The 22,512-nt window shown below is 33.3% G+C and overlaps 2 protein-coding genes across 2 annotated transcripts in view; one reads left to right on the top strand and one right to left on the bottom strand.

The window, feature by feature from the left end:
* LOC149412660 (uncharacterized) overlaps positions 1-22,512 on the top strand; it is a 320,577-nt gene that overhangs the window by 251,157 nt on the left and 46,908 nt on the right. The gene's annotated exons all lie outside the window — the stretch shown is intronic.
* LOC149412666 (uncharacterized) lies at positions 10,717-21,917 on the bottom strand (the record flags this gene model as incomplete). Its single annotated transcript, XM_089645353.1, has 3 exons — positions 10,717-10,747; positions 10,975-11,639; positions 21,318-21,917. Coding segments are annotated over 3 exons (1,296 nt in total), but the record flags the coding sequence as incomplete, so codon positions are not given.

Genomic DNA, 22,512 nt, shown 5'->3' with positions numbered 1-22,512 from the left:
GAATTAGATTTAGAATTAATTACTTCCTACTTCCGAATTGATCAAGAATCGTGCAGATGTTAAAAGTCTTGATCGTCCTAACTTCTCTGAACCCGTCAATGATTTCAGAGTTCATAGAAATTTTATATATTTAAATCCATCACAAAACAACAAGTTCTTGTTTACCACTATAAAGATATCTACAACAGCATCTTTTCGCAAACTTCTTTAGAGATATGTTGATTGTTGAATGATATTTAGATTTATATTGGAATAATGTCGTGTAGCATTTCTGTGAAGTAAATTATTAATGAAATTTATTAATTATTCTCGTGATATGATAGGTCTGTTTCAAAACGATAAAGTCGAAGAATTAGAACAATTAGAAGAATTAGACAGAAAAATCTGATTATTTCTCTTTTCCAACGGACTGATCACAATTTTTGATAAACAGAATATACATAAAAATTGTGTTGTTTTACCACCGGCATTATGAAGATAATGTTCAAAACAAGAAAAATTGCTATTCCTATTATTTTTTTAACATTATTTCATCACGGAAGGCCTGATGATCACTTTGTATGCCTTATTCGAGAGATGATAGCCTCCATTCAAAGCTCTGGTAAAACTGTAACTTTGATTTGGATTCCTGGACATGTTGGTGTCATGGGTAATGATATTGCGGATGCCTTGGCAAAACAAGGAGCGTCCAACCCTGTTGTTACCCTCGTAAACCACATTCCCCTATCTGACATTTTTTCCATCATCAAAGATAGATCCCGCAATGTTTGGGCAGAGTATTGGCACATTGCTAGTCAATCCAAGGGAGCTTGCTATGCCTCAATACAAAGGACTATTCCATCAAAACCGTGGTTTCAGCAATTCCCTCATTTTTCCAAAAAAGAAATTTCTTCACTCATTCGAATGAGGATCGGACATTGTTCCGTTCCTTCCCATCTTTTTAAAATTCACGTTGTTGACTCCCCAGATTGTACATTCTGTGGTCTAGAAGTGGGAACTTTAGATCACATATTTTTTGGTTGTCCCTCTCTAAACAAATATCCTCTCTTCTATCAAGCCTTATCTAAAATTGCCTCCCCTCCATTCAACATCTCATCTCTTCTAAGTCTGAACTCGACTCCAATTTTCATTATAATTTTGAAATTTGCCCATTTAAATAAAATTAATATTTAAATTCACCTTTCATTTCTCAATAATTTTAAATGATGGCCAAGAACACCCTTGAAGGGTGAAAGCCAGAAATAATAAGAAAAAAAAAAAAAAAAAAGGCCTCAGAAAAATAATATCCCTAAGAGCTTATGTTATTTTTGGGGATGCTGTGAGGAGGGTTTTTGTTAGGAAAGAAGGAGAGAAATGAGAAGAAGATCATATAAATATGAGGGGTGGGTAGGAATCTGGCAGTCATTGTGTCCAGGAGTGACGGAAATTTTGACAGATGAATCGAAACAATCCTGCTGGAGAGGTAGAAACAGCTTTTAAACAGCCCTCACAAATATGGCCCGCCACACAGTAGGTGGATAGACACATCCGCAGCCAAGACTAAACAACCCTCACGCCATAAATCCGGGCAATCCTGCTACGTCTCCAAACGTGGCGAACCACCTGAAGTGATCTATGGCAGGGGTGTTGGTTATCCAATAAATGGTTCCCGGGGCGACGGTGTTCATACCCGCCTCCCAATAGTAATAACAGTTGCTTGACCATCAATCGTACATGGTCAATGGTCATAGCTGCGGGAAAACAGACATTTTTACAATGGCCTAGGATGTGAGCATAGCTTAGCACGACTTGCTGACCTATTTTTTACTTCATCTTGGATCTTACAGAAGTTCACTCCTTACAAAGACATCATCCCAAGTTATGATACTCGACCTGAGGGGAAGCTTTATATCCAATATAGAGTTCATAAACTTAGGAAATACCCAAAATGATGATATAATACTATTTTCTTATTTCCATTGTTTAAGACACCATGGCATTTTTCACCTCAATATTTAAAAAAATAATATCGCCTATTTTAGCCTTCTGACCCAAATGTGTAGACTTTATAATAAGATTGAGTGTGCTGAAGTAGATATTTTTGTCGATAATTTCTATGCTTACACTGATTATATTATGTATTACTTGCGTCTCTTACTTTTCTGTAATATTTGTATTTCATATTTATTTTTAATTTTGAATTTTTATTTTTATTTTAAACTTTATTTTGGTATATGAGAATTAATGTGTCTTTGTATGTGTATTTGTATGTTAACTGAGTTTTTATAACCTGATTCTTCTCACGTAAGTGAGATCGTCTGTAAAAACCCAGTATAAATAAATAAATGTCAATACCACACAAGAGTCCCAACATGACATCCCCAAAAAATGTGATATATGCTGTGAGGCTTGAGGAGATTGGGAGGAATAAGGTGGGGAAGTATCGGTCTATTTAGATCTGGTCATCAAACATGGCTAAAGCCATTTCAAGCAACGTTTCGATTCTGAATTGCGGTTTTTCACCAGGATCACAATGAGAGTATCTTCCACTATTTAACGTGCTGCAAATCTACTGTTTATTTTAATAATATAATGTTGGTAATGTAGTTTTAGTGATTTGTCTTATATGTAGTATTGTTCTAGTTTCTTTATTATTTTATGTTACTGCTACATGTTTTACTAATATTGTTTCAAATTTAGTTCATCAGTTAAATTTTGTTTCATGCTTTAATAACTTTTTATATAGTTTTCGGTAGATCGCTAGGTATATTCTGTTCTTACAATCCATTTAAAAACCCAGTAGGGCGTAAAACTAAATTAAATAAAATACCACTTTAAATGAATACATTGTGAAATAACACAAATTAATCAAATGAAATAAAATCATTCAACAAGCTGAAACTCGACACAAAAAATGACGGGGAACAAAAAAACATTTTAAACAAAATTAAACTAAAAACAAAAAAGGCTATATTATTAAATAAATATTTTTTTTTAAAAGTTAAAAAATGTATACCTAGATAGTACACACATTATGCACAATCGACCAACAATTAAACATATTGCTTAGCTTTTATAACTGCTTTCATTGTTTTATTTTTATTACTTTACTTAATTTTATTTCTTAATATTTCATTTAAATTTATTTAATTAACATATTTTTAATACAGTACATAATTTCACTTAAAATTGTAATATGGGGGCCTCAGCACGGGCAAAGCACCCAGTGAAGCTCAAATTAATGTATTAATAAAAAATATGTATTTAAAAGTAATTTTTACACGCCGGAATTTGAACCCGCGAATACCGGATTCGTAGCTGAGATTGCAACCACTCAATCACGCAGGTCGTTGAAAGTGTTTATTTTTTATCAATTTATTAAATTAATAATCTCGGCCCCATCATATTACAATGAAGAATACAGCTTCAATATGGTAATCTATCAGATGGACCAATATGACGTATAATAACTAGGTCCCGATTTTCAAGTAGTTAAAACAAGAGATTCTGGGTTCTGACAGTAATCTTAACTACCTTGTTCTGTTTCATTTTTCGTTTAGATTTATTAGTATAATCGTTTTATTCAATAATCTTTAAAAATTGAATACATATTCTTGGTAAAATATACAAGTGCGTAATAGCTTCTGGATTAAGACCAAATTAAGACATTGCATTATATATGCCGTTATTTCTTGTTTGTAACGCGATATAGTTTTTTAATTCTTGTGACCAATTTTTTTCTTGACTATATTATATTTAAATGAAACAAATTAACTACCTACTCGTTGACCTCGTCGAAGCATGCGAGTACCTACATTATATTACGAGGTAAGTGTACATTTATCTCGTTACGCATATAAAGGTCGTTTACAATATTTTTTGTCGCATGGTAACCGCATTTAAAATTAATAAGAACAATTTAATGACAGATAATGAGGTGATTATATTTGAACAATAATTATGTTCGTTAATACAACCACGCCTAAAATGAAAGAATTGAATTTCAAGTTTAACTTTTCATAATTATGCTTTTCTGTATTTTTTTCCATCCAGACATCTATCTATCTTTGGTTAATTAATAATTATCAAGAAAGGGATATATCGCACTGTTGATCAATTAAGGATTTATCGATAATTTTGTTAATTAATTAATTAGACTATGCAATAATTACAATAGCGTATTATCCAAGGTTGATATTTTCAGTTGCGAACTCCATGGCTATAAATGCATTGTTTTGTAAATTTTCGTTTTATATAAACTTTGGTTTTGTATAAATTTTTATTTCATATTCCTTTCTCACAAATTTAAATAACTTATTTCATATTATGTTGTCTCAGTTAAAGTCACGAGGAGGAATTGGTTTTATGAGTTTTATGGAGAATTGGTTTTATTTTACTATATAATACTTATGTACAAATTGATTAAATGTAAACTCTCGATTTCCCGAAAATAAATAAATAAATAAATTTGTCGTCGTTATACCGTCGCAAATCGCGAGCGTACAAACTAACGTTCAAGTCGAATAAATTAAGAACACTTAGTCGTTGGGAATTGTTGTTTGTTCGTTGGCGATATGCAGTCATGATCGGAAACAATGACGGGTTACCGATATTATCGATAAAACCTTAGTAAATTGTTTCCATATTTAGTTGATCTCAATGGTGTTGCAGTTAAGCAGTTAGTGGGTTTATTTATTTATACTATGTTTTACAAACAATCTCACTTACATGTAATCCAGTTATAAAAACTCAGTTAATACACTAATTAATACAATAATTACAAAAATCTACTCAGATATACGATTTTTTTATATTTAAATAAAGACTCATACATAACAGAAATAAAAATAGAGGTGCCAAATTATAAAATTACATATATAAAGGTTACTCAAATGACAAATAGTACATCAAAATTATAGACAAAAGAGACACAAATAGAGACGAAAGTATTACATAATATAATCAGAACTTTTTTTCTGAATCTGTATAAATTATCGACAAAAATGTCTACTTCAGCACACTCCAACTTATTATATAGTCGACACATTTGGGTCAGTGGGGCAAATAGCCGATATTATTTTTTAATATATTCAGGTGAAAAATTCTATGTCGTCTTAAACAATGGGAATTGGGAAAATTTATTTTAATATTGCTAAGACAGTGCAGTATTGTTATATCTCTGCTTACTAGCAGATTTCTGTGTTTAGAACTCTTGTGAAGAAGTAAAAGGTTCTTTACTATAATTTCGTGTATTTACGTTACAATAAATATAAGTCTGGATTTAGCTACACTGTTCATTACCCAAGGGTTGGTAATTCTCCGTTTCTAGAAGCTTGAAGTCTGACAAGGATACCCCACAGGCAATTGCTACACTCTAGCGACATCTGTCGGACTCTGGAGTAAGCTTTCTGACTGGTGCCATATATTGCTTGAATACCCAACTTTTTACCATACATCACAAGTATCAAGATGGAAGTGAATAATTTTGTGTAAACACATTAGATCAGTCAGTTGCCTTCTAATTTTAAGTGTAATAATCTTGAAGTATTCAAGACGTGCGTCGTATGATCTTAAATGGTTATGTAGACCACATTTGAAAAATAACAGTCTTAGCATTTTTTAAGCGATTCTACAATGTTTTCGTATTTACAGTAATGTGGTTTCCAAATAGTGCTTCCATATTGAAGTTTACTTTTAATTAAGGTACCTTAAAGGGTTAAAGTTGATTGTGAATAAATGCCAAAATTTTATTTGGTCATTAATCTGTACATCAAATGTGAATTTAGAATCAAGATTGATTACTAGATCTCTCATGAACGATACTTTTTAAAGAATATAATTATTAATAATATGGGAAAAATCCTTAAAAATTCTATTTCAAATGAAGTTTAAAGTGTAACATTTGTCAACATTTAAGTGCATGTCGTTGACAATACACCAGTTATTGAGTGTGACGGAGTCTTTTTGGTGATCGGAAAAAGACCTACCTACGTAATTATGAACCATATATCTTAACGAAATATAAAAAAAAACAAATACCAAATTATGCAGTTTCATAAAACGTCACCCTCTCAATAACAATTCTTTTTTCAAGCAGGTAGATACCATACTATTGAATAATTCTAATAAGAAATTCCAAATAAACACGTCAATTTCACCTTTGAAAAAAAAAAGAAATTAAAACGGCCACCATCTTGAACCGGAACAGGAACTTACGAACCAAAACGAAAAAGACGAAATGCAAAACGTTCGAGTTAAAATAGAGCATTGCTAATTTCCATTATTTAAATTTGAAACATACAGGATTTAGGACTTTACTATCAAATGGTTGATCCCATATCGAATGGGTGTGAACCCAGCATTTTGTAATGCTCGGTCACAAACCGGTCATAAATCAATGAAATGAATTGTCTTTAACATGGGTGTCCAACCTGTTGACTTTCTCGGATCGCACTGAGTAAAAATACGCAAATAATCAAGTTTAAAAATTTATATGATTTAATCCGTATGATTTGACATGCAGTGCACCGATTAGCTGGAGGTTATTGGTCAATGCAACGAACAACATAATTTACAATGTGAGCTTTAAACAAGATAGGAGAAAATGGAAGGCTACAGCGGGTTGGAATGAGCAGGTTGCCTTATATTATGAAACGTCTAGAAATGCACATATAAATTGGCTGCAGAACGGACGACCTACTGAAGGTCCCATCATGGAAGCTAGAAAAGAAACCAGATTGATTTTTAAGAAAAAATATAAGAATTGTCAAAGAAACTTTGAGCAGAACAAAATGGATAAAATAGCAAACAGCTTTGAATGCAAGAATTTTTCATCTTTCTCGAATAAAACCAAAAAAAAAAAAAAAAAATGAAAGCGAAATACACCGCACCGAGCCAGATTGATGGAAAATCTGTAAATAAAGATATTGCTAAAGTTTTCAGAAATAAATTTTGCTCCGCACCAGATCAACCGCAAATTATGGTTAAAGAGATTGAAACAACAACGCATCAACCAGAACAACAGCCGTCCATCGTCATATTACCTGAGATGATCCAGCGAGCAATACGCAACATGGCAGGAGGTAAATCTGCAGGTCACGATGGACTGGTCATAGAACATGTAAAGCATGCGGGGGAGTAGTTAACAATAGTGCTTGCCTCTCTCTTCACTGCCATGATCGGCCTCGGACACATTCCGAAAGAGCTGTCCAAAACAATAATTTCACCGATCCCAAAAAGCCGCCAGTTGAACCTGACATCATCTGTTAATTACAGACCCATATCTCTTGCCACAATAATTGCAAGAATCTTCGAAAAGGTCATCTTAAATTTAACGAAAGACAAGCTCAATACAGAGGACTCTCAAATGGGCTTCAAAGCTGGATTCTCTACTGATACGGCCATATATAGCATGAAACAAACAATAGAATACTATAAAGCCAGAAAAACAACGGTGTACGCATGCTTCCTAGACTTAAGCAAAGCCTTTGACAGGGTTTGTAATAATGCGTTGTGGAAAAAACTGACCGAACGACAAGTTCCACCACAAATTGATAATATATTGAGAACATGGTACAACCGACAGGAAAACTTTTTCAGATGGAATGAAAGCATATCAGAAGCAGCCAAATTAAAGTGCGGCGTTAGACAAGGAGGCTCAATGTCCCCAGTGCTTTTCAACGTGTATATGGATGAACTTAGTAAAACACTAAATACGACAAGAATCGGATGCCATATTGCCGGGGTATGTATGAACAATATTAGCTATGCAGACGACATGGTCATACTAGCTCCATCGATAAGAGCGATAAGAAAACTTCTGGCAATATGCGAAGCTTACGCTGATAGTCATGGGCTGATGTACAATGCTAAAGAGTCATACCTGCTGATATTTAAAGCAAATACTGGTCCCATTGTCATTCCACCCTTACGTCTCGGCGGGGCCAACCTGACAATTTGCAGCGAAATCAAATATTTGGGGCATGTCATCACCGATGACCTAAATGATAAAAAAGACATATAACGTCAAAGAAGAGTACTGAGTGTGCGAGCTAACATGCTAGCCAGGAGATTCAGCAAATGCAGTCCTCCGGTGAAGAAGCAACTTTTCCAAACATATTGTATGAGCTTCTACACTAGCGAGCTATGGACGACATACAAAAGGCGTCATGAACACACTCCGAGTACAGTACAACCACACATACAGAGCCCTATTTGGCCTCCCCTGGAGATGCAGCGCCTAACAGATGTTCACCGAAGGAAGGGTGCATGGGTTCGCTGCTTTGATGCGCCACAGAATAGCCGGGACGAGTCAGCGCTACCAGAGATCAGACAACACTCTTGTCCAGGCCGTTGCCCAGTGGCAGGGAGCGCCTCTACACCAGAGATGGGGATTTTCACTCAAGCCACCATAAAGTCCTAATGTGCTCATCAATGTATTGATTATTTTATTTTTTATTTTTTTTTTATTTTTTTTTTTTAAAAAGAAAGACAAACATTCCCGGGTTACGAATAACCCAACAATGTTTGAAAATCTCCTACTACCACCACAGAAAGCCGAAAATGTTGCTTGTGTTGTGATGGAGGACTTAGCCAGCCGAGGAATCGAACACGCGACGCTCGGGTGAGACCCAAGCGCTATGCCTACTCAACCACTGACCGGTCTTTCTTTATTCATTTTATTTTTATGTATTAACTTAAATGTAAGCTTTTATGGCAGGCAGAGCATTGCACACACCGCTCTGTCCAGCTGAAATAAACATTATTATTGTTATTATTACTAGCCAAATTAATAAAATTTGGCTATGAAAAATAATCGATCAAAATACCTTTCTATAAACATACTTCGTATTTCATTATGTTGTCTAAAAAATAAGAAGCGATTAATAATCAAATATATATTAATTTCGGTTGTATGAGTGTTTGTAATTCTAATAATATTAATTCTATAATTAATAAAGTACGTAATATTTTACTGTAATTTATAGCAAGGAGTGTGTGTCAAGACCGAGTTGTTTGGAGGACTGTCCTCTCTGCTTACCCCTGCGGAGAAACGGCGTGATGGTTTGTTGGTAATTTAGTATTTTTGACAGAAAATTATTATTGTCGAGAAAGCGGATATTGCACTTATTCTACAAATGAATCATAATTACAGCATGCTGAGCAAATAACATTTTGAATTTTTGAATAATTAAAAGATATTAGCAGTCAAAATTTTTATATTTGCAGTTGGCCAAAAAAATTGCAAAATTTGAATTACGAATTGTATCATTGCTTACGCTTTATCCAAGATCAATTTGAAAATTATAAACACCTTTTTTTTAAATATCGAAAAACTAATTTTACTGTCGTTATTTACTAATTTTCAATAAAATTAGTAAATTAAAAAATTGTGGATCACCTCATTAATGCTATCCCGTGATTTTTCACGGGACAACTTGTGGGATGTTTTGCATTATTTTTATTGAAACCTATGCTTTAATATGTGATTCTATGAAATTGATTTGACTTCTTAATAAGTTCTCAAGATTGTCGTTTTAAAAGTTGTCGTTGTAAAGGCACGATTTTGTGGGCCGTATAATAAGTTGGTCACGCCTGGTATAAATGAACTCGTTGTATTTAATAATAGATAACGTAATCCAATTTCTGGTCATGACAGCTATTTGTAGGTCTTCAATATTACACAACATTGTGCTAACCAGTTATATTTCCATCATGACTTCTTTTCACAGCTTGGGAGAGAAAAAATACGACAAATAATAATAGAAGAAAAAAGAAAGTCTTTTTTACTGCACGTATTGTTGTCGAGAACAGACAGACAACAAAAACGTTGTATTTTCGTAGAATCATTTAAAAAGATAAATAAAGGTAATTATTTTGTATTGGTTTATTTATAAATTTTGCTTTTAATCTCTTGCGATTTCTTAAGAGAGATTGAATTAACTCATTATTTTTTTTACACGTTTATTGCATTGACGAATTTTATTATCTGGTTCTATTATTATATTTTTGAATGCATCGGGAATATTGTAACTGCAATAGGAGAAGAGAAGAAAGTGATACAATAAAATAAAAAAAAACAGAAATAAAACAAGGTTACTTTTTGATCGATTTATTTCGTTAGATTTGAGATATTAGGAATAAACACAATTAGGAATAAAAGAATTCTCCATCACAAGTAACTACATAATAAAATACAAGAGATCGAATATGTTCTAAGGATTCAAACGTACATAACAAAATTAGTCGTAGAATATACTAGGCTACAATAAATTATTTAAACGCAGGGATACTAGGAATGTCTACCATTGTTTTAAGATGGCGCGTTATGCTTAGTACAGATCTCCGTTACCCGCGGCTGTTTTCGAAGGGAAGGGTACAAATTTTTGGTCAGTATTTGTGGGTAGGCCAGCATCAAAACCCAGAGAAGAGCTTCCATAAGAGAAGCTATTGTAGGTAGAAGGAGCAGGAACAAATGAAGGAACCACTGGTGCTGTGTAAGGAGCTGATTTAAAGGAAGATGTTGAAGCAGGAGCAAAGTTATAGGATTTAGCATCATTAGAAACACTACCGAAGGATTTGATAGGAGTTGGAGCAAAATTAAAGGTTGAAATATCTTTAGCTGCATTTGAATAGGATTTTACGGAAGCTGGAGCAAAGTTAAAGGATGGAATATCTTTAGCAGTATTTGAATAGGATTTGATGGAAGCTGGATCAAAGTTAAAGGATGGAATATCCTTAGCAGTATTTGAATAGGATTTGATGGGAGCTGGAGCAAAATTAAAGGATAGTCCATCATTTGCAGCATTACCATAAGATTTGATAGGAGTTGGAGAAAAGTTAAAAGATGGAACATCTTTAGCAGCATTAGAATAGGATTTGATAGCAGTTGGAGAAAATTTTAACGGTTTATCATCGTTTGCAGTATTAGTATATGATTTGATAGCTGCCGGAGCAAAGTTAAATGTTTTTGCATCGTTAGCACCATTTGCATACGAATTGATGGCAGCTGGAACGAAATTGAAAGGTTTAGCATCAATGGCAATATTAGCATAGGGTTTGATGGCAGCTGGAGCAAAATTGTAGGCTTTGACATCGTTGGCAGCATTACCATAAGATTTGACAGCAGCTGGAACAAAGTTAAAGGATTTTGCATCACCAGCGTAGGCTCCTTTTGTTGCAGCGTTCTTAACAGCAAAGTGAAAAGCCTTCGCTTTAGCTACTTCAGGCGTGTCGATGACGTTACCATCAAGACCAACAGGGGCAGCATCGGAACCATAACCAACAAAAACAGCTGGTGCTTTTGATGGTGGTTTATAAACAGGAACAACGTTTTCGTAATTGTCATTTTCAGCTTTGTTGGTTGCGGCAATGGCGGCAGCCCTAGCAGCAAAGTGGGCAACTTTAGCTTCAGCTACCTCAGGAGTATCTATGACATTTCCATCAGCTCCGAGGGGTGCAGATCCATAAGAAAATGACGCAGGACCTGCGTAGACTCCGGAAAATGAGGTCGCATCACTGTATGTTTCGTAGTCATCATCTGCGTCGTATTGTCCATGGTCTTGGCTTTCAAGAAGTCCCTCTCCCTTCCAGCTGCCATCATCGTGTTCATCAAAATCCGCATAAACCAAGGCTCCAACGCACAGGAACGTCGCAAAAAACTACAAACAAAAAACTGTATTAGTTCAAAGAGGTCACAAATCATTACAAGGTACAATTTAATTTAACAATTACACTTTTTGTTGGATATCAAATCAAACTATTAACCCGCTTTCACAATCACCAGTTTAAAAAAAACAGATTAAAGATCACATTTTATTTATTAATAGAAGTTGACTCACCAAAGCAGCGTCCATGATTGTCTGTTGTGAGCCTTTTCTGAGTAGAAAACTGCTTGTGATGTGAAAATAACGAAATCTGAGATTTTATACTTGTAGAATGCTTTCTTCCAATTGTAAGTGGGAGTAGTCCAAAAAAAGACACAAAAGAAATCTATTATATAATTATTTTGTACTTGAAATTTAAAATCGTTTTTATGAGAAGTGTCCACTGTCCAATATTCTGGATTTGTACTTATTCAATAGATTTACGTCACTTATGTTTTTATTTGCCTTTTGCTAATCGAACAAATTCAATAATTTAAATTGCCAATGACAAAAATGATTACAAATTATTGTTAGAATCATTCTTATCAAATTGTCTTTGTGTTGGTAACTTGATTTCTAAATATTAAACAATAATACAGAAGCAGTTCCTAAAAATAAAGCTGATTATAAATATTTTTTTGTATAAATAACGCTTTATAAGAGTCCCAACTGCTCCCTGTGAGCTATTGAGATTTTAGCATCTGGGTATATTACGAGGCTGAAGGTAATGGGGAAGAGAAGAAGATGGAGAAGGAAGAATATGGGGGAGGGAAGAAGATGGGGAAGGAAAGATTATGGGAAGGGAAGAAGATGGGGAAGGGAAGATGATGGCATGGGAAGAAGATGGGGAAGGGAAAAAGATCGGGAAGGGAAGAAAATGGGGGAGGTAAGAATATGGGAAAGGAAAAACTTGGGAAGTACCTGATTCAGCAAGGTTCTGTTTGATAATAGCCTCGGACGTCAGAACAACTGTCATAATATAATACATACATCGTAAAATTTGATTTACTTTTTTTTATGATTAGTCCCAATAGCTCCCAACCGCCTGTAGAGTGAGACTATGGCATCTCCAATTGGGTTATGTTTATTTACTTATATAGTATAGTATACTTATATATCATTTTAAATTAATAAATTGTGAAAGAACACAAATTCGTCAAACAAAATTTACTTGCGCACGCCTGCATTTGAACCTGCGACCTTCGGATTGCTAGAGCCTTACTCCTCTACCACGGAGTTGCGAGAAACAAACAGCTCATGTAATACAAAGATCTACACAAATAAAGTTATATATAGTTTATTCAAAACAGTTTCATATGAGAAAGTTGCATAGCGATAGGAGTTATTAGTAGGTAAAGGGGTGAGGAAGAGGAATATAGGTAAAGGACAGGATATGTTCCCGAAATATTTCATACTCTGAAAAAAAATTAGGAAGGCTATTGGTTATTGGTTGTGAATTTTTGTTTCATGCAGCATACGGGGAACTGGGGATATTTTTTCTAGCGTTGACTCTACGTGTGTGAAAATGAAATCAGTATGTCTGGTTGATCTTGATGGCATATGAATTTTTATTAAATTGGTAAGTTCAGGTGAGTCCCGGCTATTAAAGAAGATTAAAAAATTAAACGTCGTTGATAAAGAGAGTTGAAATTGTAAAATTAAATAGTTTGAATATTTTAAGTTTAGTTTGTGTTCAAAAATTTGCGTTGAATTCTTTCGGTTCTTTCAAAATGGGCTTGGTAGAAAGGAGTCCAGATCGGTGGAGAGTGTTCTAGGTGGGGGCGGATGTATGCGGTGTAAAAGGGAGGTTGTTATGTGGAAATTATGAATCCCTAGTCCTCATTAAGCTTGTTCTAAATGGTCCAAATAAAAAGAGACCGAAAGAAACTTTACATTTGCATTTAAAAGTTTACCATAGACATTGCTGTATAATTTGAAATAATTCTATGAAACAGAAAATCGCCATTTCACCCGATCAAGATTTTCCTTTTTTTAAATATCAAACAAACTTTTACAATATACTAGGTGACGTGTACCTGGCGTTCCTCAGGGAATTTAAATGGTTTGGGTGTAAAGTTTCGAGGTTTTGAATTCTAGAGTACCTGACAATCTGTTTCATTTAATCGTGCCATGTCTTCCCCTGGCGTTTTCGTCCTCTTCAACCGTTCACTTCCAAGTCTCATTTTACAACAAGTAATTATTTGATTCATGTCTTCATCGGGCATCCCCGACATTTTCTACTATTAACTTCAGTATTACCATGAAATTCACATTTTTACTATTAAAAAAAACATAATGTCGACTTTAATCATACTCGGTATTTCATTCGAGTACTTTAAGTCTTTTTCGAGCGTCCTCGATTTTTTCTACAATTCAAATCACTCTCCAAACACTCCTGGCACTAAAAAGAACAGAATTTTTAATGAAATCGGATAAATGAAAAATAAACGTGGATGAGACAAACAAAGACTTTTTTTTATTGAATATACAAACACATTACAATAATTTACAAATGTAGATATTTCGAGGCTGATTGCGAAAAATTTCCCAACTCAATTGAGAAATTATTTCTCGTGTTTGAGTTGGGGAGTGTTGTGAGTCATTATGGTTTATAGGTTGTAAAATTTCATTAGTTGATGTAGCTAAAAATTAACAAATAGCTATAAAACTAGATGATAAATTTGATAACACTATATAATTAAGAAAATAAGAAATTTAATTACAAACTAAAAAATAAAAAATATAACTTAAATAATATAATAGTTATTAAACTTAGAAAAAATAAGATATAAAAATAAAAATGTACTTATTAGGTACGAAATAATAATAGGTAGGTACAGTACTGGTAGTAAATTGTTCAAAGACCGAGCTGGCAATCTTGGCTGGCTTCTTAGCTGGCTTCTTGTATGAAATGGGTACTTAATAAAATGCAACAACAATAAACGCATATTAGCACATATTGGGAAGCGGATAATATAACTTTAGAGGATATGTATTTTTTTAAAAATATTAAATTTTGTTTATATATATATATTTTTTTTTTAATAATCATTAATCAATTTTCCTAAATTCGTAACATGAATTTTAGGAAAATTTAATCAATAAAAATTACAAATGAGTTCATATAAACAATTATTTGAAAAATGTATCCAATGAAATTAAAACTTGTGATTACCGTTGGGTTTATCTAAAAGTTGTTTGATTTGTGATTTGAAAGTTTTGTAATTTTTTTCAGTTTTAATTTTATCCGGAAGGGCATTAAACAATTTTATACCTTGATAATTATAATGGTGTTGACCAGCACTAGTATTACATTTAGGAATTTCTAAGTTACCACGTGATCTAGATCGGTTACTTATTTTTGTAGAAATTGTTGAATTGAAATGGTCTTTATGAATTTGTAACAGTGCATTCTTTTTAAAAAGTTTAGGTAAACTAAGAACCCTAAACGAGTCAAACAGCTCCGTGATTGGAAATATCGATGTAAATATTATCGATGTATCGATGTAAATATTAATTAATATAGTATAAATTAATTATTGTTATTATTATCTTGTTTTTTTTCTTATTAACAGCATTTACCAATTTATACGAATCTAAAAAAACATAATATTATATATATACTAGCAGTTAAAAACCCGCTCCGCGGGTTTTTTTCTGCTAGGCCATGCGGGCGGCACTTACTTACAATTCGCCCATTTTAAGTGATATTAACAACAGTTACATAATAGATAGATATCAGGTCATTCACAGAGAGAGGGTCAGTATATATAGTTAAAACACGGAACAGGAAAGAGTTAGTGTATAATAATATGCTAAATTTACGCATAATAAGAATGACAGTTGTTTAAATAAATGAAATTTTACGTATTTGTGATGGATTATTTCAAATGAAACACTATTATTGACTACTATTATTGACTACAACTGATATTAACTGTTACCGTACCTAATATAATTAGCTCATAGGAGACTTGCAGTGCTTAAATATGTGTTACAACCATAGACATATGAATATTAGTAGACCTGCCCTAAGTGATTAAAAGCGTATTATTCCCCACTCCCCATACCGGTTCCATTGGAGCCGGCTGGGCTCGCGTATGGCTTGCCGTGAATCTTGAGAATGTGACGTCATCATTCTTGTTCGAACTAGCGTCGAGCTATGGTCGAGGCATTTTATGAAATAACACGGCAAAATAGTGGCTTGTGATATGAAAACTTGTAAAAATAGATGTGAAAAAGAGAATAAACCCAATTGTCGTATTACATTCCATATGTAAGCATCATTTTAAGCTTATTCACGTCGTATAATATATGAATCAGTTGTAGAAACATATACTATCACATCGAGCCAACATTGGTCGAATGTAGCGATTCTCAAGTGTGCGCATCGTTGTTACTGGGAAGTAAATTATGAACACTTATAAAAGTGTCTTAACTAAATACGTAAATAAAATATTCGACTCTGAAAATAGAAGTTTTTTTTTTGCCGAATTTAGACTTCGCAAATTTGTTCATAACGTGGCGAGTAATTTGCGCTCCCGTGTAAAAATATCTATTCATTCAAAAGCAGATTTTACTTTTAAGAACTAAATGGTGATATTATAATGCGAGATGCCTATATACTGTCAGATTAATTTATTGACGAATCACAGTCAGCTTTACCCTTTTCGTTATTCAACAGTTGATTTTACCCCTCACCTTTAATTTCTAGTCTATATATTCATATGTCTGTGGTTACAACCGTCAATGTCTATAAGTTGAATCAATATCGTATAGTTTGTCACAATTAAATATAGTTATAACAAAGTTGACTTAAATAATAGATTATTACATATTGATTAATTGTACCCGTGTTTATGAATAAAAGGAGGGTCATTGTGCGATGAGATTAGCAGTCGGTTTAATTTAAAGGTGTGAATTTTACTCCAACTGGTGGTAATTCTTTACTTAAAACTGTTACTGTATCTAATAAATTTTAAAGTTAGATTATATATACACCTTCATCAGGAGAGTAAAAATCTATATATAAAGGTAGATTATTACAATATAGCACCCCTGAGGTGATATCTCACAAAAGCGGCGCTATGCAAATTGTCCAATTAATAAATAAATATAATGTTTACATTTTATTATGTACGTATGCATTGATTTATAACGGAAATAGATAAAATAATGTTATCCGATTAAACTGTATTTTATGAAAAAACAAATAATTTTTTAAAAATCACTTTATTATATACAACCAATACATGTTTCATGAACGAAGTATACACCAAAAATTAAATATAGATTACAATTGGAAAAAAGAAGTGGAAGGAGGGGGGGAGGGGTAAGAGTAGGCTAGGTTTATAAGAATTAGGAATTACAATATGAAAGACCAGTTAAATGGGAAAATATTTAATAGATAGTTTATAAAAAAAAATCTTGTTAATTATATCTGCTTTTATAAACATGTTCTCTTATTTCTAAAATTTCTAAATTATTTATTTGCGATGCTTTATATCCTGTGTGAAGTATTTTAAGACCTGAAAAAAAAAAGCATGTAACCATAAAACAATATATTCATAAGACAAATAACATTTAATAACGGTTATTGATAGTTGAAATACTAAAATTAAAAATTAAACATATTCTCTTCAAACGGTATTTTTACCCTATTTCTTAAGATATAAATAAACAATCAGGATTAAAGCATCGCAAATAAATAATTTTTAAATTTTAGAAATTAGAAAACATGTCAATATAAAATCAGATATAATTAATAAGCAAAAAAAAATTATAAATAATAATGAAAAATGCCATTGCAAAGTTTAAATAAACTTCCAGAAGAAATCTTCTTATGAAACGCTTAATGGTCAAGTATTTTTGCATATTTAAATATTCGCGCCAGTCATTTGATTCGTTCTTACACCGCCAGAGGAGCGCTCTGTCGGCCACCTATTGCCGCGGTGCGTATCGGGTATCGGCCATATTGAATTAACGCGTGCTTTTTTCGTCAAACGTCAAACGTAATCACGTAACTGTGGATAATTTTCACTGTAATGTAATTAATCCAATGGATTATGAACTTTCTAAAACATATTTTCTTCGATATTATCCAAAAATTGTATGAGCAGAAACGATATTTTTGAAGAAATATCGTATTACAGGTGGCGATTCTTTTTCAGTATGAAATCGTGTCTTAATTTTTAATGTCTTATTTTTTTTGTATCCAGTCGCCTGCAAAACAAAATGAACCTTACGGTTGCTTAAAATTGAGGGGCAGATTGGTATTTTTTGCCTGCAGACCCCCTATACAGAATTTATCAGAATCACACAATTTTAATTTGACCAATCAGAGGGCCTACATCGTCCAGACGCAAGCGTATTAATACTATCAGATATATATATATATATTTTTTTTTATACGAATCTAAAAAAATATATATAATATCATGTTTTTTAGATTCGTATAAATTGGTAAATGCTGTTAATAAGAAAAAAAAGCATCGTAAGCGATTTTATAATAAAAATAGTATTTCATTTTGGAATATTGTATTTTATATTGAAAGTCAAGTGATAATTGTTACTATATTAAGAGCCACAGTATCATCGTTGAGAACTTATGACGGTGTGATAACACTTAATAACAATATTTAAGCTGTGTTAATTATGTAAGCTGTATGTATGTGAATAAAAATTAATAAATAGTTTATGACATGATATTATATTGTCTGAGTCATCCAAGTTATCAAGTTCCCGGTGTTGCCCGAGCTTAAGATTTTCTAATGTGTTTTCTCATGTGCAAAATTTCATCAAGAAGTATAAAAAATCTACTTTGGCGGGTCGGAAAAATTTGATGATATTGTTTTTAACGAACCGTCACATAGACGGCGAACTTCCTATTCTTGGATGTGTTCAAAATTTCACCAATCAAGTGCATAGGAGGGCGGTTCGTCTGATTGGAAATCCTTCGTAAACAGACCGATTACCATCTCTAATGCATGGAGTCAATATGGGCATGCTGAGTCTGTTCTCCAGGTATTTTAAAGGAGCTAGCAGTAATAATCCCCGGTTCACCGGTGCACTTGTGTGAAATTCGAATTACACAAGTGGAACACCCGTTCACGGTTGATGTTGGCTTCATGAGAACGAGTAGCTTCTTCGACCTGTTTTTGTGTAAAACGATTCGTACGTGGAACGAGCTATTGACTTCTGTTTTTCCTCTTTAATATAATCATAGTAGTTTTTATGCAAAGCACAAAGGATAAGAAATTATTATAATCGATAATTATAAGCTTGAAACACAAATATAAATTGAAAACATCTTTGGAGAAAAAATAAATGCTGTTGACGGGAATTGAACTTGCACCCTCTGATTTCACTATTTATGCTGTTGACAGTAAAACGATAAAATGATCACTTCAACTTCTTACTTCACGATTATTTGAAACATTTCTAAAGACGGTTTTTATTTATTCAAGTAAAGTTTTTTTTCTGAAAAGGTTAGGTGTTTTATTTGTGAAAAAATCTGTAAATTGGATTATCTTATTTGTGTCTTAATTACCAATATAAAATTGAATTTTGAGTGTATTATTAACTTCTCAGACTACAAACACCCATTTATCCTTATGGAACCAATTTGTTCGCTTTTCAGTACAGCTAATATGGTCTCATAGAAATCGTTGTGTCTCCCTTACTCTCATAGTTAGAAATATGAACTAAACTGAGTTAGAAAGAAAAAATAACGAACTTTATATTCAAATTTAGAAGTAACCACGAAATAATTGAAATGTACACCTCTATGAAATCAAAGATTCTCACCGGAATTTGAGAAAAATTAATGAAAGTGAATAATGTTTTTAATAAACTTGTCTAATAAAATTTGTAGTTTTTTTATCAGTAATTTTAGTTCAGTGTTCATACAAAAAATGTAAGTGAGCCATCATATGGTGATGTTGACATATTCAATACCAACTTGGCAAGTTTTGTGGATCATTTAAAACATTTATTTCAACAATACTCCTAAACACATCATGTAAACCTGCAAATAGCTGTAATTTTCTGTTTTTGTTTCTTGTGTTTGTATGACTTGTTGCATAGCTTTTATCAAATGTAATTTTATTCTTATTTTTTATGTTTCAAAGTATCTGTCAAATTAAAATTATACTACCAACCATGTAAAAGCCCTCTGGGCGTTAAATAAATAAATAAAATAAAATATGTTTTATTCCAAAATTTAAAAAAAAATACATGTGAATTCTTAATAATATAATTTGAAAACGTATTTCATTACTTTCCAAAAACAGTTTTCAATTTTCAGAAAGTTTAGAAATATATCATTAACTTTTTTGATAGATAGTTCAGAAATATACCATTTACTTTTCAGATAGATAGTTCAGAAATATACCATTTACTTTTCAGATAGATAGTTCAGAAATATACCATTTACTTTTCAGATAGATAGTTCAGAAATATACCATTAACTTTTCAGATAGATAGTTCAGAAATATACCATTAACTTTTCAGATAGATAGTTCAGAATTATACCATTTACTTTTCAGATAGATACTTCAGAAATATACCATTTTCGTTACAGATATCCCATAGAATAAATAATAACCCAAGAAAAGCCTTGTGGGCGTGTTTCTTTGAAGTAACCTGTCAGGTAACATGTTTTTTGATCTGTTTATAAATAAAAAATATGTTTTTCTGAATCTGTTTCAATTTGCGAGGTGGTACTATTTATTGATAGTTCAGAAATATACCATTTACTTTTGTTGATTTAATGGAGAAACGGAAAACATACAAATTTTCCGCCTTTCTGACAGCATCTTTAAGAAACATAACGGTCAATATGCCAGAGGCCTGAAGGGTTAAAATTATGAGTATAAATTATTAAACATAATAATTTTGGTTGTTAGTGCATGGGTAAGTAAGCAATGTGAAATGTCCTTGCGTAATGCGTAAAATTATTCGAGTTCAATGAAAAAAAAGGAACTACTTAGACAACGATGAAGTAGGTACTAACATTATTTTATGAATTAATAATTCTTCATTTGACATGCGTATTTGTTTTGTTATCAATCAATAGAGTGAAGATACATTACTAAGACAATGCGCGTGGGTTTCATTGAACTAGGTCCAGTGGACATACTTTAGCGGCTCGTTCATACACATATTTTTTGAATGGCTATCCTTTTCATAGCCAAGCGGTGCAACCTTTTTTTGTCTGTTTAGTACAAATATAGTAGGCCGTAATTTTAAGAATACATTATTTCTTTTTTTGAAAGGCAACGATCGGGAGACAAATATTATTACTTTTTTTAATAATTTAAGTCTCGAAAATCCTACAATTATAATATCCCGTGATGTTTCACAGAAACTCAGAAAGTTAAAAGGTTAATATTATTTCTTTCGCTATATATAATGCCAATCTTGATTCAGTTGTAGGTACAAACACAATAAAAGGAATATTTTAAAAAATAATGCCAATGATATTTTCATTAGATTCAGTGACTTGTAAAAATGTGATATAAATTTTAAACTATATTTATTAATCAAAATTAAGCGTAGCTATGGATGAAAAATAAATACAAAATATTGTTTACAGTTTATCAAAATAAATGTCAGACTTATCAACTTAATAACACGGTGTTATTGTATTAAATATTCTCCATTAGCATAATTGAAGAGTTCTTAGTAGTGAGCGGCAGAGTGGGCGGCGGAAACAGCGGCTTGGTGGGCGGCCTTGGCGTGAGCTACCTCGGGGGTGTCTACTACACGTCCATCATGTCCCAGAGGAGCGGCTCCATGAGCGTGAGATCCATGGATGGCAGGGGCAGAGTAGGCACCGTTGTAGGCACCATTGTAAGCTCCATGGGCGACACCATTGGAAGCGGCGGCAACAGCGGCGTTGTGGGCGGCTTTAGCGTGGGCAACTTCGGGGGTATCTACGACACGTCCATCTTGACCGATTGGTGCGGCTTCATGAGCGTAAGCTCCGGAGTAAGCTCCAGCGTAGGCGGAAGCACCGTTGTATCCGTTGTTGTAGTTACCGTTGTCCTGGCTTTCGACCAGACCCTCTCCCTTCCACTGTCCATCTTCACCGTTGTAGGCACCGTTGTAAGCTCCATGGGCGGCACCGCTGGAAGCGGCGGCTACAGCGGCGTTGTGAGCGGCCTTAGCGTGGGCAACTTCGGGTGTATCTACGACACGTCCGTCATGACCGATGGGGGCGGCTCCATGAGCGTAAGCTCCGGAGAAGGCTCCAGCGTAGTTGGAGGCACCGTTGTAGGCACCATATCCATGGTGGTACTGTCCATTGTCTTGGCTCTCGGCCAGACCCTCTCCCTTCCATTGTCCCTCATCATTGCTGATGTAGTGAGCGGAGACCACGGCTCCCACGCACAGGAAAGTGAAGATCTGAAATTCGAGAAATTATCATTAGTTATGGTTGGTTCCTTCAAGTATATTATCATAATCAAGCAATATATTATTTATCAATTATCAATCCTTTGGATTCTAAACTTACAATAGCGTTCATGTTGATAGTCTTGTGTGAGCCTTTTCTGAGCTGAAAACTGCTTGTGATTAGATTGAAGTCCGACCGGAGGTTTTATACTAACTGAAAGCTTTCTTCCGTGTACAATTATTGGGCGGGAGGGAGGCTTCAGACCTTTGGCTCCGCTAAATGTTATGAATGGTTCGCTCTTGAAAATAATGTGAGATATTAAAACGGATATTATAATTTCACAGCCGCATAAATCTATTTTTAATTTTGTCCTCGAATGCATTTTATCGCAGAATGTTAAAGGCAATTAAATCGAGTTAGTTTAGCTAAGATAAGTATTTATTCTTTCGTAAAATTTAGGTTTCTTTCTGCTTGTTATTGCTTTTTTCTTCT

This window comes from Hesperophylax consimilis, chromosome 22 (assembly GCF_061612785.1).
Source record: "Hesperophylax consimilis isolate HC1 chromosome 22, BYU_Hcon_1.0, whole genome shotgun sequence".
Taxonomy (NCBI): Eukaryota; Metazoa; Arthropoda; class Insecta; order Trichoptera; family Limnephilidae; genus Hesperophylax; species Hesperophylax consimilis.
Note: the sequence above shows the minus strand (reverse complement) of the source record. Positions and strands in the feature narration are given on the sequence as shown.